Source organism: Salvia hispanica, chromosome 1 (assembly GCF_023119035.1).
Source record: "Salvia hispanica cultivar TCC Black 2014 chromosome 1, UniMelb_Shisp_WGS_1.0, whole genome shotgun sequence".
In the NCBI taxonomy this organism is placed as follows: domain Eukaryota; kingdom Viridiplantae; phylum Streptophyta; class Magnoliopsida; order Lamiales; family Lamiaceae; genus Salvia; species Salvia hispanica.
The window spans coordinates 17,246,375-17,261,195 of record NC_062965.1 but is presented as its reverse complement, the minus strand read 5'-3'; the positions used below and the strand labels follow the sequence as shown (position 1 = coordinate 17,261,195).

General features: G+C 34.5%; 2 protein-coding genes across 4 annotated transcripts; both read left to right on the top strand.

Moving 5' to 3' along the window:
• The first annotated feature begins 8,558 nt into the window (after positions 1-8,558).
• On the top strand, positions 8,559-10,582 carry LOC125201991 (trihelix transcription factor ASR3-like). 3 transcript variants are annotated; one of them, XM_048100302.1, is made up of 3 exons: positions 8,559-8,666; positions 8,925-9,399; positions 10,085-10,582. In XM_048100302.1, exons 2-3 carry the CDS (start codon positions 8,964-8,966, stop codon positions 10,417-10,419), a joined length of 771 nt encoding a protein of 256 aa, XP_047956259.1. In that variant the 5' UTR covers positions 8,559-8,666; positions 8,925-8,963; the 3' UTR covers positions 10,420-10,582. The 3 variants fall into 3 exon arrangements, with proteins under 3 accessions (XP_047956259.1, XP_047956257.1, XP_047956258.1); XM_048100300.1 differs by having other exon boundaries at positions 8,571-9,399; XM_048100301.1 differs by having other exon boundaries at positions 8,571-9,399; positions 10,081-10,317.
• A 1,674-nt stretch (positions 10,583-12,256) lies between these two features.
• On the top strand, positions 12,257-14,805 carry LOC125201263 (ras-related protein RABF2b-like). The gene is made up of 7 exons (XM_048099305.1): positions 12,257-12,431; positions 13,443-13,520; positions 13,586-13,753; positions 13,831-13,879; positions 14,005-14,078; positions 14,189-14,282; positions 14,433-14,805. Exons 1-7 carry the CDS (start codon positions 12,393-12,395, stop codon positions 14,531-14,533), a joined length of 603 nt encoding a protein of 200 aa, XP_047955262.1. The 5' UTR covers positions 12,257-12,392; the 3' UTR covers positions 14,534-14,805.
• The last annotated feature ends 16 nt before the right edge of the window (positions 14,806-14,821 follow it).

Genomic DNA, 14,821 nt, shown 5'->3' with positions numbered 1-14,821 from the left:
AACATAAATTAAAGCTTGCGTTCGTGTCATTATTTTGGCATTGTTCATAATTAATTCTTTATGAAAATTAAAAATCATATTTTACGTAAATCATTATTAAAATAATAAATATATTGAGGTTTTGATGGGTTAGTTCTTAATATTGTCTTGATCGGCTTTAGAGGCGATATGACAGTAGTGTCAGATGATGGGACGATGGAATAATGAGTCGAGGTGGAACCTAAAAGTTGATAATGTGAGATCGAGTGGAAATCTCCCTAGGCCCTGTAGTCTTAGTCGCCCTTGCCCCTTGCCACACCTCGACAACGCTAGCCATGGGCGGAAAAACATTGAGAGGCCAAATGGCTTTAGCCCGTATTCAATTCAATTTTTTTTAAAATTCAATTAAAACATTTTAAAATTTATTTATATATCATTATATAAAAGTCTCTATAAATATAAAAATATTTTAAAACAACAATGGTAAAATTTGGCTCATAATTACATTAAATTCTGTGTCCGACTGTAGCTCATCGACTCGTCTATGCAGAAACGGACCTTAGCTTGCGCGATATATCACGTGTTTGAATCTTGTCTAATCAATCAAGTCGAGCAATGACTAATCTTTGTTATATTAAAAAAAAGAAAAGGAAATGTGAAATAAGATGGTAAGTGGGTCCCACGAGACCGTGCTTGGTTCAATCAAAGGGTCAGAAGCTAGCAGTAGGGGTGGGAATACAGGTATCTGTGGATACCCGACCCGAAAAAATCGGGTATCCAAGCCCGAAAATCATCTAAAATGTCCACCCGATACCCGACCCAATATATTTTCAGATAACCCAATACCCGCCCCGGGTATCCAAACCCGACGAATCGGGTACCCAAATACCCGACTCTTTAAAGGTGTTAATAACTAATAAAAAAAATTCAAATTATAATTATATTTATATTACTATAGATATTTAAATAGACTAATATATTTATTGTTGCATTTATTGTGTAGTATAAAACTATAAAAAAAAATGGGTTACTTTTATTTTAGTGTACACGATTATATTTATGAGGATTGGTAATGTAAGTAAAACAGTAAAAGTTACGCATTTAATTAAAATATAGAAGCAGTGACCTAGAGTAAGAGAGATTGACTTATTTATACTACTCCCTCCGTCCCAAGGAAGATGACCCTTCCTTGGGCGGCATGAGATTTTATACAATTTTATTTTGTGTGTTGAGAGAAGAGAGTAAAGTAAGATAGAGGGAATAAAGTAGAGATAAAAGTGTTTCCATTTTAAGTAATGAGTTATCTTGGTTGGGACAAACTATAAAGGAAAGTGGATCATCTTCAATGGGACGGAGGGAGTATAAGTTTAGAGAAAGTTATAATTAGTAAATAAATTAGTCCGACACTTGAAGCCCGAAATGACTAAACCTAACTTATAAAAATACTTAAAATAATAAATGGGTATTCGGGTAATTCCCGATATCCATTCGGGTTACCCAATACCCGAATTATCTTAAATTTCAATATCTAATCCCATATCCAATCCCACAAAAGTGGATATTGGATACCCAATACCCGACGGATATCGGGTTGGGTACGGGTAAACTTTCCAACCCCTAGCTGGCAGTATGAAGTTTGGTGACGTGGCATCCTCAGCTTTAATTGGCCATGACCAACCCCACCAATCACCATCTTATACAATAATATTACTCCATTTGTCCCACCAAATCAGATATTTTTGAGTTGTTTCATTTAAACTATAAAAGAATAGTAGTATTTTTAAAATTAAAATTAATATTATTTTCATTTAACACACCAAACATTATACATAAAATTGGGAGTATAAAAAATATTTATAACTTATTTTATAATTTAATAACTAACTTTCGTACAAAAATATTGTGACATGTTTACCATAGTTCTATAAATCTTTTCTATGGATGTGACATGTTTTATGATATTTGCAACGTGTTGATTGCTTCAGTATTTTGAGATTTGTTTCTTAGGTTTTATGGTATCTTATTTGATTAGATGAATAATTTTTTGAAACTCTTATCAAGCACGATCAAAAGATTTTAATAACGTTATATGCAAAAAAGAATAATTACTAAAATTAAGGACTAAATTTACAAAATGGAAAGAAAAAAGAAGCCGTATCAAATCTTGATCAATTTGTTAATAGTAGAGTATATTAGTCAAAATGTAATTATAGTAAAAAAAATAATTAAGGTAAATAATTACGTACAATTATTTATAATTCGAACCATTAACTTCATTATTTATAATTCGAAACGCCTCCATCTCTCTCAAGTCATTTTCTCTCTAATCGGCGGCGGAATTCGGCCATCCCCCAAAATTCTCGATCGATCGAAAATAGTGTAAGAAATTATTTATTTTACGTTTTGAATATGTTGAATCTAAATTAGCCTAGGATGATTGGTGAAACAAGTTTCAATTAAAATTTATTCACAATTCAGTGATTGTTGTTTATCTAATTTAGACCATTTCCAACCATACTCTATAAATGAGTTTTGGTGTAGAAATCTTCTCCAACCATACACCAAACTCAAACTTATTTTTGGTGCTTTTTGTGAAACAACACCAAATATGGTGCTGCTGCAAAAAATTTATGAGACAAAAATCCAAAAATAGTGTAAATTTTGAATTTGGTATAAATTGTTGGAGTAAAACTACTTTTTGGTGTGACGTATACTAAAAAATTATTTGAGTTTGGTCTAAATGGTTAGAGATGCTCTTGGGAGTGGTGTAGAATGATTGATCGGTGAAACAGTTTCAGTTTCAATTAAATTTATTTGAACTGAGATTCAGTGATTAATGTTTGTTTATCTAATTTCGATTAGGATTAGGGCTAATTTGATTGAGCAGCATAGCATATGGAGGGCGGTTTACGCTTCACGTTGCTTACCCAAAGGGCGGATCCTTTGAATAAGACTCTGCACTATTGTAGTTTCAACGAGTCGGATTTGGAGGATTGTAGTGATGTACATCCTAAAATGTGTGATTTTTAAGGACAACTAGGAAAAGACCTTCCAATTTGTCATGAAATTTTCCGTGTGGATGCTACATTGTTCATGGTGGGAGGTAACATCCTTTTTAAACCCACCAAGTGTATGTGGAAAGTAGATGTTGCTTCTTTAAATGTGGATTGGACTCTTTGCCCCACGCCTATGAATGTAGAGCGATCCAACCCCATGCTACTCCCATTACGTGATGGCAGAATATTCATCTGCGGGGGCACTGCCGAACTAGAAAGTTGGGCTGAGATCTACGACCCAGTAAAAGGCCAGTTCGAGGCTAGGAAATTGACGTATGATTATGATGAAGAAATCGGGTATCCCTATCCAAATTCTTGCTTCCAGTGGACCGACCAAGTGGTTGTGATATACTATCACTGTTGTTTATACGAAACAAAAGAATTCTACCAACCAACATTCTCCTACACAGAAACAAAACCGTCTTTCCTCTCTTACAACATGCACACACATGTGTGGAAAGTCATAACACAAGACCTCCCTAAACCATTATTCCACGTGGGGAAGAGGAACCTTGTCTATGTAGGGTGTGACTCTCTATTCATTATCGACAGCACATATGGTTGGTTCTTCTACCATCTGTCTTCCAATGAGGTTGGGAAAGTGAAGGTTGAGGGTCAGAGTGAGGAGGATAAGGATGAGAATGAGGATGGATATGCGGTAGTCTTGGGAGCTGTGTATGGTCCAGGGACCAACATTCAACTCTACCTATTCCAGTCTGATAGGGACAACTTGGATACTAGTCTTCGCTATTCCAAGTTTCAACTTGTCCAAACCAAGGCCGGGGATTACGTTGCTACACTTCGCTTCACTGGTCTCCTAACAGTCTGTTTATGTACCGGTTTGTGTGTGTGAGCCCCTTATTCCATATCATTTGACCAGTTTCGTTAATCATTTACTCGTACATATATTGAATGCTCCTTTTAAATTTGTATGTAGCATCGCTGACAAACTCAGTGCTGCGGACGATGACGGACCCGGGAAATAGAAATGGTGAGGTCGGATAAAAGAATTAGTAGTATATACTTACTAATTTAATTATTATTATTTTAAATATATATTTTTTAAATAATTATTATAAAAACTTTTAAAATTTAAAATTTATTTTTATTTTGTTATGAACTGTAGTTAATTTTATACAACTATAATTTACTCATAAACTACTATTGCTAAATGAATTACACATAGATTAACTGCCATATAGTACTTAAATATGTTAATTAGTTATAACATAAATTAAATTGAAAAAAAAATGAATAGCAACGGCGCCTCTCAGCTTCTTCCACAATTCTCTTTCCTTGATTCTGCAACTTTTTCTCATCAAGCTCTCTTCTTCAATTCAACTTTCTCCTCAAGTTCATTCTTTTTCTTCACTTCCACAATAACACTTTCTCTCTATTTCTCCCCTCTCCTTTCTATTTTTCTCTAATTTTCCAGTTACTCTCTTCCTCAATAGAGATGAAGGTATACCTTTCGTGGGGTCGGAGGGCGGAGTTTCCCGTTGTCGATTATGAAGCTTCACGGCATCACTCACGGACCTGCGGTGGGGTTGGCCGACCCCGCGCGACCCCACCTAGGTCCGTCACTGGCTGCGGAGAAGGAGGAGGAACACAAGTGAATCAACCATTTTATGTTCGTATTTTAGATTTTTTTTCATCGTGATTATGGTATTTTGAATTTTATTATTTTGGGATTTGTTTATGTCACATAATCTATGGACAATTATGGAAAACTGAAAGTTCGAATTTAATATTTTGTTTTCAAATGTTATGGAGCTAATAAGAATTTGATTAAGATAATCAAAATGACTATCATCTTTGCAAATCGGTATCATGAACTTATGACACTATAAACCCGTCCTGTGAAATACATATGTCGATGATTTTATTCACCAATTTTAAAAATTATGGTAAATAATTAATTAGATAATTAAGTCACTTCTACAAGTATTATTTTTCCTCCTTTACTAATAATTAAAAAAAAATACTCCACGAATTTAGAAGAGAAACATAAGTACATAACACATCTCAACACTTTTCGTGGACGGATGGAGTATGTCTTAATTAAATTGATATACATAATTTTTAAAATAAGCATTAAAGTTAAAAAATACTCCCACCGCCCCATACTATGTAGAATATTTCTTGTTCAACATGTGATTTTATGTAGTGTCATTTTATAATTTAAGTGAAGAGATAATAAAGTAAACAAATAAATAAATTATATAATAATGTTTCTATTTTAAGAAATGTGTCATTTAGTGTAAGACGTCTAAAAACACACAACACATACAAACACACAAGTAAGAAATCTCCTTGGGCCATGTTGTCATAGTCGCCCTTGCCACACCTTGGGCCCTGTAGTCTTAGTCGCCCTTGCCACACCTCGACAATGCTAGCCATAGGCGGAACAACATGGAGAGGCCAAATGGCTTTAGCTCGTATACAATTCAATTTTTTTTTTTAATTTAATTAAAACATTCCAAAATTTATTTATATATCATTATATAAAAGTCCCTATAAATATAAAAATATTTTTAAACAACAATGGTAAAATTTGGCTCATAATTACGTTTATTTCTGTGTCCGTCTCTAGCTCATCGACTCGTTTATACAGACACGGACCTTAGTATGTGCGACATATCACGTGTTTGAATCTTGTCTAATCAATCAAGTCGAGGATGGACTAATCATTGTTATATTAAAAAAGAATAGGAAATGTGAAATAAGATGGTAAGTGGATCCCACGAGACCGTACTTGGTTCAGTCAAAGGGTCAGAGCCAGTCAAAGGAGTAGCTGGCAGTATGAATTTGGTGACGTGGCATCCTCAGCTTTAATTGGCCACGACCAACCCCACCATCTTAATACAACAATATTTTTGTTGTCCCACCAAATAAGATGTGCAGTATTTTTCTTTTTTGAGTGTTTAATATTATTGTCATTTAACACATAACGTTTTATGTATTATACATAAAATTGGGAGTATAAAATTTTTTATAACTTATTTTATAATTTAAATAACTAACTTTCGTACAAAAAAATTGTGTGACTTCCACACTTCACATGTTTACTGTTAGGAGTTCATTTTTTTTTCCTACACAAATTTTAAAAAACAATACTATAAATAGATAAGGGTTGAAAAAGTTATTGAATTTGGACTTTCATCTACTTCGTCCCTTCAAAAAAATAATCTTATCAGTGGATGATATACTTTTAATGCAAAATTACAAAAACATAAAAGCAAAGAGAAACAAAATGTGAAAAATTTTCATGAATAAAAATTAGACTAATTTCGGCGGACTAACCATATTGAAAAATGACTAAATGAGACTAATTTTGGTGGAGTGATCGAAATGAAAAAATCATGATTTAAATATTTCTAGACATATAAAGTATAAGTTTTATAATGAAATATAAGCGAAATGTAACATATATTCATAGTCATAATTTATTTTAAACATCAAATTAAGCTTTTATTAGCAGAAGAACTGAAATGGCAAAAAAAAAAAAAAAAAATAGTATCAACCATGCATGAATACAAATGATTATCCCCACGGGGTAATTTGGAGTGTCAATAATTTGATACAAAGGTGTACTAAGATTGAGATCACTCAACATCTTTAACGTTGACTCTTACCATCTATGTTCTAATGCCAACAATTGCCTAATTTTTAAATAAAATGTGCGTGCCATTAGTAATGTACATGTTGTACATGGTATGTATGACAATCGAGTATTATCCAGGATGAGATTAATAGCGGATACCGGAAACTGAACTCGTGGAATTGAACACAGTGAAAAAAAGGTTGTTGACGGCGTCAGAAGAGACTTTGCAACTGGAAATGTAACTCGTGAGATTAAACACAGTGGTAAAAGATTATTGACAGCGACAAAAGGCAAAGACTTTGCGACAATTAATCGTCACAGGAAATCAATTGTGACAAGTAAATTCAACTCTAGATTGTTGGGATTTTATGTACTCCCCCGTTTCATAATAATATAGTCATTTTATCATTTTGGTACGTTCTATAGTAATAGAGTCATTTCTCTTTTTTTTATATTAAAAGTCAACACATTTTCCCACACCTACTTACTCTCTCTTACTTTTTTCTTTCTTCATCTCTCTACCTTTTTTCATTTTCCACTTTATTCTCCCTTTACTCAACTCACCTAACATAATTTTTCTTAATCTCCGTGCCGAAAAGAAACGCTTCCGTTACTATGGAACGAAGGGAGTAACTTTATCTTGTGTGTTGAGTGGAGAGATTTAATTAAGAGGAAGGGAATAAAGTAGATATAAAAGGTGTTTCATTTTAGTAATAGATCATTTTGAGTGAGACAAACTAAAATGAAAATTGTGTTATATTTAATGAGACAGAGAAGTAGAGTATACTATGACTATCACACAATTCCATATTAATTATTCGTATTTTTTCGAGGGTAACATAATCATTTATTATGCATCTAGGTACCAAGTTAATGATGAGATTAGATGACAAACAAATTATTAGTGCACGATCACAGTCTCTCTCTCTCTCTCTCTAGAAAGTTAGTTGGTGTGAAATTTTTCTTGGATTCGCTAAAGCTGCAAATATTTACACTGAGCTCACGTGGTTTACCTTTCGACACGATCTTCTTTGTTACAAGTAGATTTTTTTCTTTTTTGACATAACAACCTCGTATTCATTAATTTAATCTAACTTAATTACTCTCTCCGTTCTCGATTAGGAGTCACACTTTTCCATTTCGGTCCGTCTCCAATTAAGAGTCACACTTCATTTTTACCATAAATAGTAAGTAAGTCTCACATTCCACTAACTCAATCCAATCACATTTTATTATAAAACCAATATAAAAAAGGGATCTCACATTCCACTAACTTTTTCAATCAACTTTTCTTTACATTTCTTGGAATCCATGCCTGGTCAAAGTGTGACTCTTAATCGAGAACGGATAGAGTACTATATTTATGTACGAGTTCATGTTAGGAAATGCACAATTTGAATAATTTAAATAAATTATTCTCCGTATTTTGATATGAAGAGATTCTCAAATACTGGTTACGAATACTAACGATTCATATTGATAGCGTGCAGCGTGATACACAAAGTACAATTTGAGGTTGTTCGCACTCATACCTGATACACAAGGCCGAATCGATAAATTTCAATTATTAGTTGTGGAATATTTTATACGAATTAATGATAACAATCCATATATTTCATCGCACGCAACAACCTAGCACATACGGTGCACATAGGATGTTGCGCGCTGAGACAAATGCAAAAAATCTCTAGTCATGTATATCAGACAAATTTCATTCGGTCGTCAAATAAACCACATCCATAATGCCTAATTTTACCATTTTAAAAATTGTCACTCTCTTTGATATTGATAACCATTTACTAAAATTTTAATTTTTTTATACAATGAAGAAGTAGATTTAAAGAGGCAAGGATAACTAGTGCTAATTAAAGTTGTTAATTATATAAAGGGTAGGAAAAAAAAATCAGAATCTGTGTAGACAGTCGGTCAAAATTTACAGTCTCTTTCCTTGGCCTTTTCTTAATGGCAAATGGCAACGCTTTTCTCTCTCTCTAGAATTTTCCATGGCTGTGGTAGGGTGAAGTGGGGTTAGTCATTGCATTAGCAGTTTTAGATTTGAAGCTTTTAACTTTCTAGATTTTTGATGATTTTAAGAGAGACCAGAGAGAGAGAGAAGCTATGATGCATTAAAATCCCTAAATCAGAAATTGAGCACAACGTGTTCGATGAAAAGATTCATTCAATAACAAGCTCAAAAACTGATTCACCAAACAACCCTTAATTCCCTCTCTCTCTCTCTCTCTTGCATGGAACTGACAATATCTAACCAAGGCGGCGGCGTGCAGAGAGACTACAGGAGGGGGAACTGGAGCCTCGAAGAAACGATGATCCTAATCGAGGCGAAAAGGATGGACGACGAGCGGCGGATGAAGCGGCTTGGCGATGCTGCGAAGCCGGCCGAGCTGCGGTGGAAATGGGTGGAGGACTACTGCTGGAGAAGGGGGTGCTTCCGCAGCCAGAATCAGTGCAACGACAAGTGGGACAATCTGATGAGGGATTTCAAGAAAATCAGAGAATTCGAGCGGAGAGAGGAAAGGAATTCGTATTGGAAAATGGAGAGAAGCGAGAGGAAAGACAGCAATTTGCCTTCAAACATGCTGCTGCAGATATACGAAGCGCTCGTCGCGGCGGTGGAGAGGAAAGGCCAACCAACCGGTGTGGAGAAATCTACCGGACAATTTTTGCACTCAACGGTCCATCCTATGCTTCGCTCTCCGATGATTCCTCAATCTCCGGCGGCTCAGCCATTGCCCACACTAGGTATCTATTCCTCTCTTTTTTATTGAAAAAAAGGATCTATAATGGTTCTGATTTGAAGAGAAGCGTGTCTGTTTTATTCAAAATGTGAATTTGAAATAGTAACAAACTCTACCCTAAAAGCTATAATGTGGTTGAAAATTATAGACATAGGTTTTAGATTTCTACCTATTTCTTGATATTGTTGTATTTATTGGTTCAGTTCATCTTTTTTTATCCTTGTTTAAGCATAAGGAAAACCCTTGTCTTAATATTTTTCTCAATGAACTTATTTAAGTTAGTTAAGATATTAATCGACGATGAAATGCATAAGTGCGTGGGCGTGTAAGCAAATTATCAATCTTTATGCATGGTCTTGCCATGTTTGCATCAAATTAATATAAAAAATGCGATCTTGATTTTGATAGAAGTCTACGGGAGTAAATCCTAAAATCAATTGGTGATGAAAGGCGAAAACTCGTTAGACTTGTACATTGGTTACAGTTTTCTCTTTATACTTATGTGGGCGGGATTGTTTGTTTTTACATTTGCCAACAAATTTATATTTTATGGGTTCCAATCTTTATTTTTTTTAGGGTTTCTTGAATTTAAGATAAAAAAATGGATCTTAATGTTGTGAGTGGTATATTCATTTGAACCAAATGTATACTAAGGTTAATCATTAATCATCCAATTTTGTGATAGCTAGATTCCGGCTCGCAATCAAAAAGAAGGCGACTAGGAGGAGGCGAAGGCGAAGGGGGAGAAGGAACGAGTGGCACGACCGCGACTACATTGCAAGAAGTAGGGTATGAGATATCAAGGAGTGCTTCGATCATAGCTGAGGCAATTCAATCATGTGAGAATAGGGAGGATGAAAGGCACAAAGAAATGGCGAGTTTATACAAAAGAAGGCTGCAGATTGAGGAATCAAAGGCTGAGATCAATCGACGAGGCATCAACGGCCTAATCGATGCCATTAACAAGCTAGCTAATTCCATGCTTGCTTTGGCAGCCAATACAACCCAACCCTCTTCCAAATAATCATTTCGTTAATTGATGATTAATTCTTATAATTTATATAGTATGTATAGTCATTGCAATAAATATTGCATAGATCTAGAGATAGAGGGCCGTTTCGGTTATCATGGTTATTTGCAAATATCTTGCGTAATCTTATCTCTTGTTCGATTGAATTTTCTCAAAAGTTTGGCTCATCTTCATAATACTAAGATTAAATTGTACTACCTCTGTCCCTGAAAATTTGATACATATTACCATTTCGGTCCGTCCCTGAAAATTTGATACACTTCACTTTTATCATTTTTGGTAGTGGACCCCATATTCCACTAACTCATTCCTACTCACATTTTATTATAAAACTAATACTTTAAAAGTAGGACCCACATCTCACCAACTTTTTCAACTCACTTTCCATTACATTTCTTAAAACCCGTGTCGGATCAAAGTGTAGCAAATTTTGGGGGACGGAGGTAGTAGTATTCTATAAATATTCAAATCACTACTATCTCTATTAGTAACTTATTTTAGTTTATCTGATATTGTGTATTTAATTGTCCAATGAACTAAACGTCACCCAATTATAGTCTACAGTATAGAGACTCGTTATTTCATGTTTAACTCCCACTTAATTAATTAGTGAGTTTAAATTTAAAATGATTGATTAATTAGGGAAAATTTGTGTGTGCCACGTGGGAAAAGGAGGTGGTCAAATAGGGTTAAGAGAGTCAAGATTTCAAGTTTGGAAAGACTGCAAGTCTGCAATTACAACAGAGTGGCCTTTTGTGAGTTATTATTGGTGTCAGCATTGTTTTTGGGTTTTATTTAATTTTTATTTACTACTAGTATTGAGAAGAATGAAAAATATTAAATTAAATAAACTTATAGTGTCTTTACGCTCTCTTTGTCTCTTTGTCATCAATTGGTATTTCAGCTTTTGATCACACTCGTGAACCGACTGCCACCTTCTCTGTTTGTTTATGGTCCATCTACAACAATAATAATCCACTTTTAATTTTTACTACAAATGTAATATTTTCATATCATATTAACCTAATCTAATCACAGTTTATTAGTATAGGATTTTTTGGAGATGTTTTATAGGATAAATTAAAAAGAAAATAACTTTTTTTAGAATAAACTAAAAATAAAAATGTGATATCTATTGTGGGTCGAGAGGAGTATATAACTTACGCATAAAAGTGGAAATCATATTTCATGAACTTTTTCCTTTTTTATTACTCAATCCGTCTCGCAAAAGATGTCACACTCTCCTTTTTAATTTGTCCCATAAAAGATGTCACATTTTCCTTTTTAGAAAAAGTTCTCTTTCGCATGAATATAAAAATTATATTTTATACTCTTCATTTAACACACAATACAAAACCTCCTAAATCCCGTGCCGTTCCACAAGTGTGACATCTTTTGTGGGACGGAGGGAGGGAGTACTTTTCTTAAAACTTGCGTCAAAATGTATAACATTTTGAAAAAATTTGGAATCGACTTCCAGTGTGACATGCAATAAGGCTGCATTTTCAATCACAAAATGTAGTGAAATTAGGGCAACTGATTTTTTTGTGATTACTTGCAATAGTCCGCAAAATGTCCATTGTCCTCAAAAGTAAGAAGCACGGTGTTGAGCAGGTTGTGGTGACACGATACCGCGTGCTTGAACACGGGTGCCGCACTTTCACCATAGTCCAATCATTGGGCGACACATGTCGTATATTTTTATTTTATAAATCCCAAAATCATTTTAATTTAAAAGAAAAATAAATAACTTGGAGGGTCAAAAATGGGAAATCACTAAAATTGGGGGGTTGATTCATTATATGATTATAATTTATAATTATATGCTTAAACTTCTTCCTTTCTTGGCGTCATTGCAAAACCACACCTAAAATCCCTTTCCTTCAATCCAATTTTTGTTCGCAGCTGCCAAGTTTCAATTGCTACTCCACCGGATTCATCTGCTGAATTTTCCCCAAAAATTGCTAATGGCATCAAGCGCAAACCAGAACATCAACGCTAAGCTGGTTTCTACTTTATTACGATCGCTTTACTTTTTCCCCTGTATTTAAATCAATTTCAGCTGCATACTTCGTTAAAAGATCACAAATTTCAACTCGTGCTTGATTTAATTTGTCACGAACACCATGTGTTTGTTTGATTTCTTGCCAATTTGAGTTTTTTTTAAGTTTCCAGCAGTAGAATTTGTGCCAATTTTTGATAATTAGGTTAACAGTCTTGGAAAAATCTGTATAAATTATTTGATTGTAAAAATTGTAGTTAGTTATTAGCCTTCTGAATTTGTATGTATATTTGTTTAGTTTGTGAATTACGGTAGTTAATTATGCATTTGATTGAATAGATAAAAGAATATTTCAGAAAAGTGAGACTGTCCAAAACCATGTTTGATTTGGTTTTTTGAGCAAATCAACTACTCCCTCCGTCCCACATTTAGAGTCACTTATTGTTATGGCTCGATTTTAAGAAATAGTTGAAGTGTGTAATAAATGAAGTGAGATGGTGGAGTGTGTAATAAATGAAGTGAGATGGTAGAGTTATTTGAAGGTGGGTCCTTTTTTATTTTTGTTTTGGTTTATTTTAATGTAGATAATGGTATTTTGATGTAATTTTGATGAAGAATGGGGTAAATTGTATGAACAAATATGGAAAATTCTAAAAGTGACTCTTAAACTGTGACGGACTTTTATGGCAAAAAGTGACTCTTAATCTGGGACGGAGGGAGTACTTTTTTGCAGTGGAGTTCTTGTTTAGTCCTTTAATTTTCAAGAGTGAATTTGTCTAGTATGATTCGTTTATGTCGAGTAGTTTAAATCAGCCGTTATAAGGTAGAATTGGGACTTCTTCTTGTATGATAAGATTGCATACAATATTTTGGAAGATTTGATTAGCTTTCTGCATTTTGTTTGTAGGCCTGATTAGAAATGTAGTTGAAATGCTCATACTTGTGACTCGTAAAGTCGTCTTATCTTTCTCATTGCAAATTTAAATGAGGTTTTGTTGATTTTCCCCTATTTTAGGTACTCCTAGGAGATGTCGGAGCTGGAAAATCTAGTCTAGTGTTGCGTTTTGTGAAAGGGCAGTTCGTTGAATTCCAGGTTGGTATATGATAAACGTCAAAGATTTGAAATTTTCGTGCGACTTAACTGGTCTGGTGTTTTAGGAATCGACAATAGGGGCTGCCTTTTTTTCACAAACAGTCGCTGTGGATGACGCAACTGTGAAATTCGAGATATGGGACACGGCTGGTCAAGAGAGATACCATAGCTTAGCTCCAATGTATTACAGAGGGGCTGCTGCGGCCATCATTGTCTATGATATCACGAATCAAGTAATTCCGACTACTTAACACACTCAACCGAGCCAAAAAATGGATTCCGTTTCTAACTATTCTTGTCAACTTTGCAGGCCTCATTTGACCGAGCCAAAAAATGGGTTAAAGAGCTACAAGCACAAGGTAATATCCTTATTGTCTTGGTTCTAAGCAACTTTTTACAATACTTTGTACACTTAATTGTGAATTCAATGTGCCCTATTTCCCTTAATTTTATATTAAGACTCTCTATCGCATTGTGGAATAAGGTAATCCAAATATGGTTATGGCACTCGCTGGGAATAAATCAGATATGGTGGATGGACGAACGGTTGCACCCGAGGCAAGCATTTATCATTTTCTTCTCCTTCATTTTCTGTGAATAACTATGCTAAGTGTTTTGAATTTTTAGGGATAGAAAACATAGGTTCTAAAATGGACTTTGTTTTGCAGGATGCTCAAACCTATGCCCAAGAAAATGGTCTTTTCTATTTGGAAACTTCTGCAAAGACAGCAACCAACGTCAACGAAGTATTTTATGAAATAGGTAAGCGTTTTATTACTCTTTTACCATGTAATCAAGCGCCAGTAGTCTAGATATGTTGTAGGTGTGTGACCGCGTGCGAATGAGTAACTATTTATGCCGTGATAACTCTTTCGCATCACTCATTTTCTTTGTATAAACTTGTGTATACAGCAAAGAGATTGCCGCGGCTGCAGCAGACACCAAATCCATCGGGCATGGTCCTCGTGGATCGACCAGCGGAAAGTGCAAACAGTGCTTCTTGTTGTTCTTGAAAATTCGACCGTATCAAGCTGGTGTTATGTCCATACCAGTGAGAGCTTACTCTTGTGTACCCTCCATATTTGTACATATGATTTCAGCTTTATATAAGCATTTCCCACTTAGTAGTGAAAATATGTCACATGAAATCTCTGGTCCATTTACACAATCACAAAATTAGAATGTTGTGAAAATAAAACAAAATTGAGCGTTTGGAAGTTTGTTTTATTTAGTTTTGTAAGTTGGTTTTATGAATGGTATTGGCTTATATTTTGGCCTAGTCTTATTGATGTTGCTTGTTT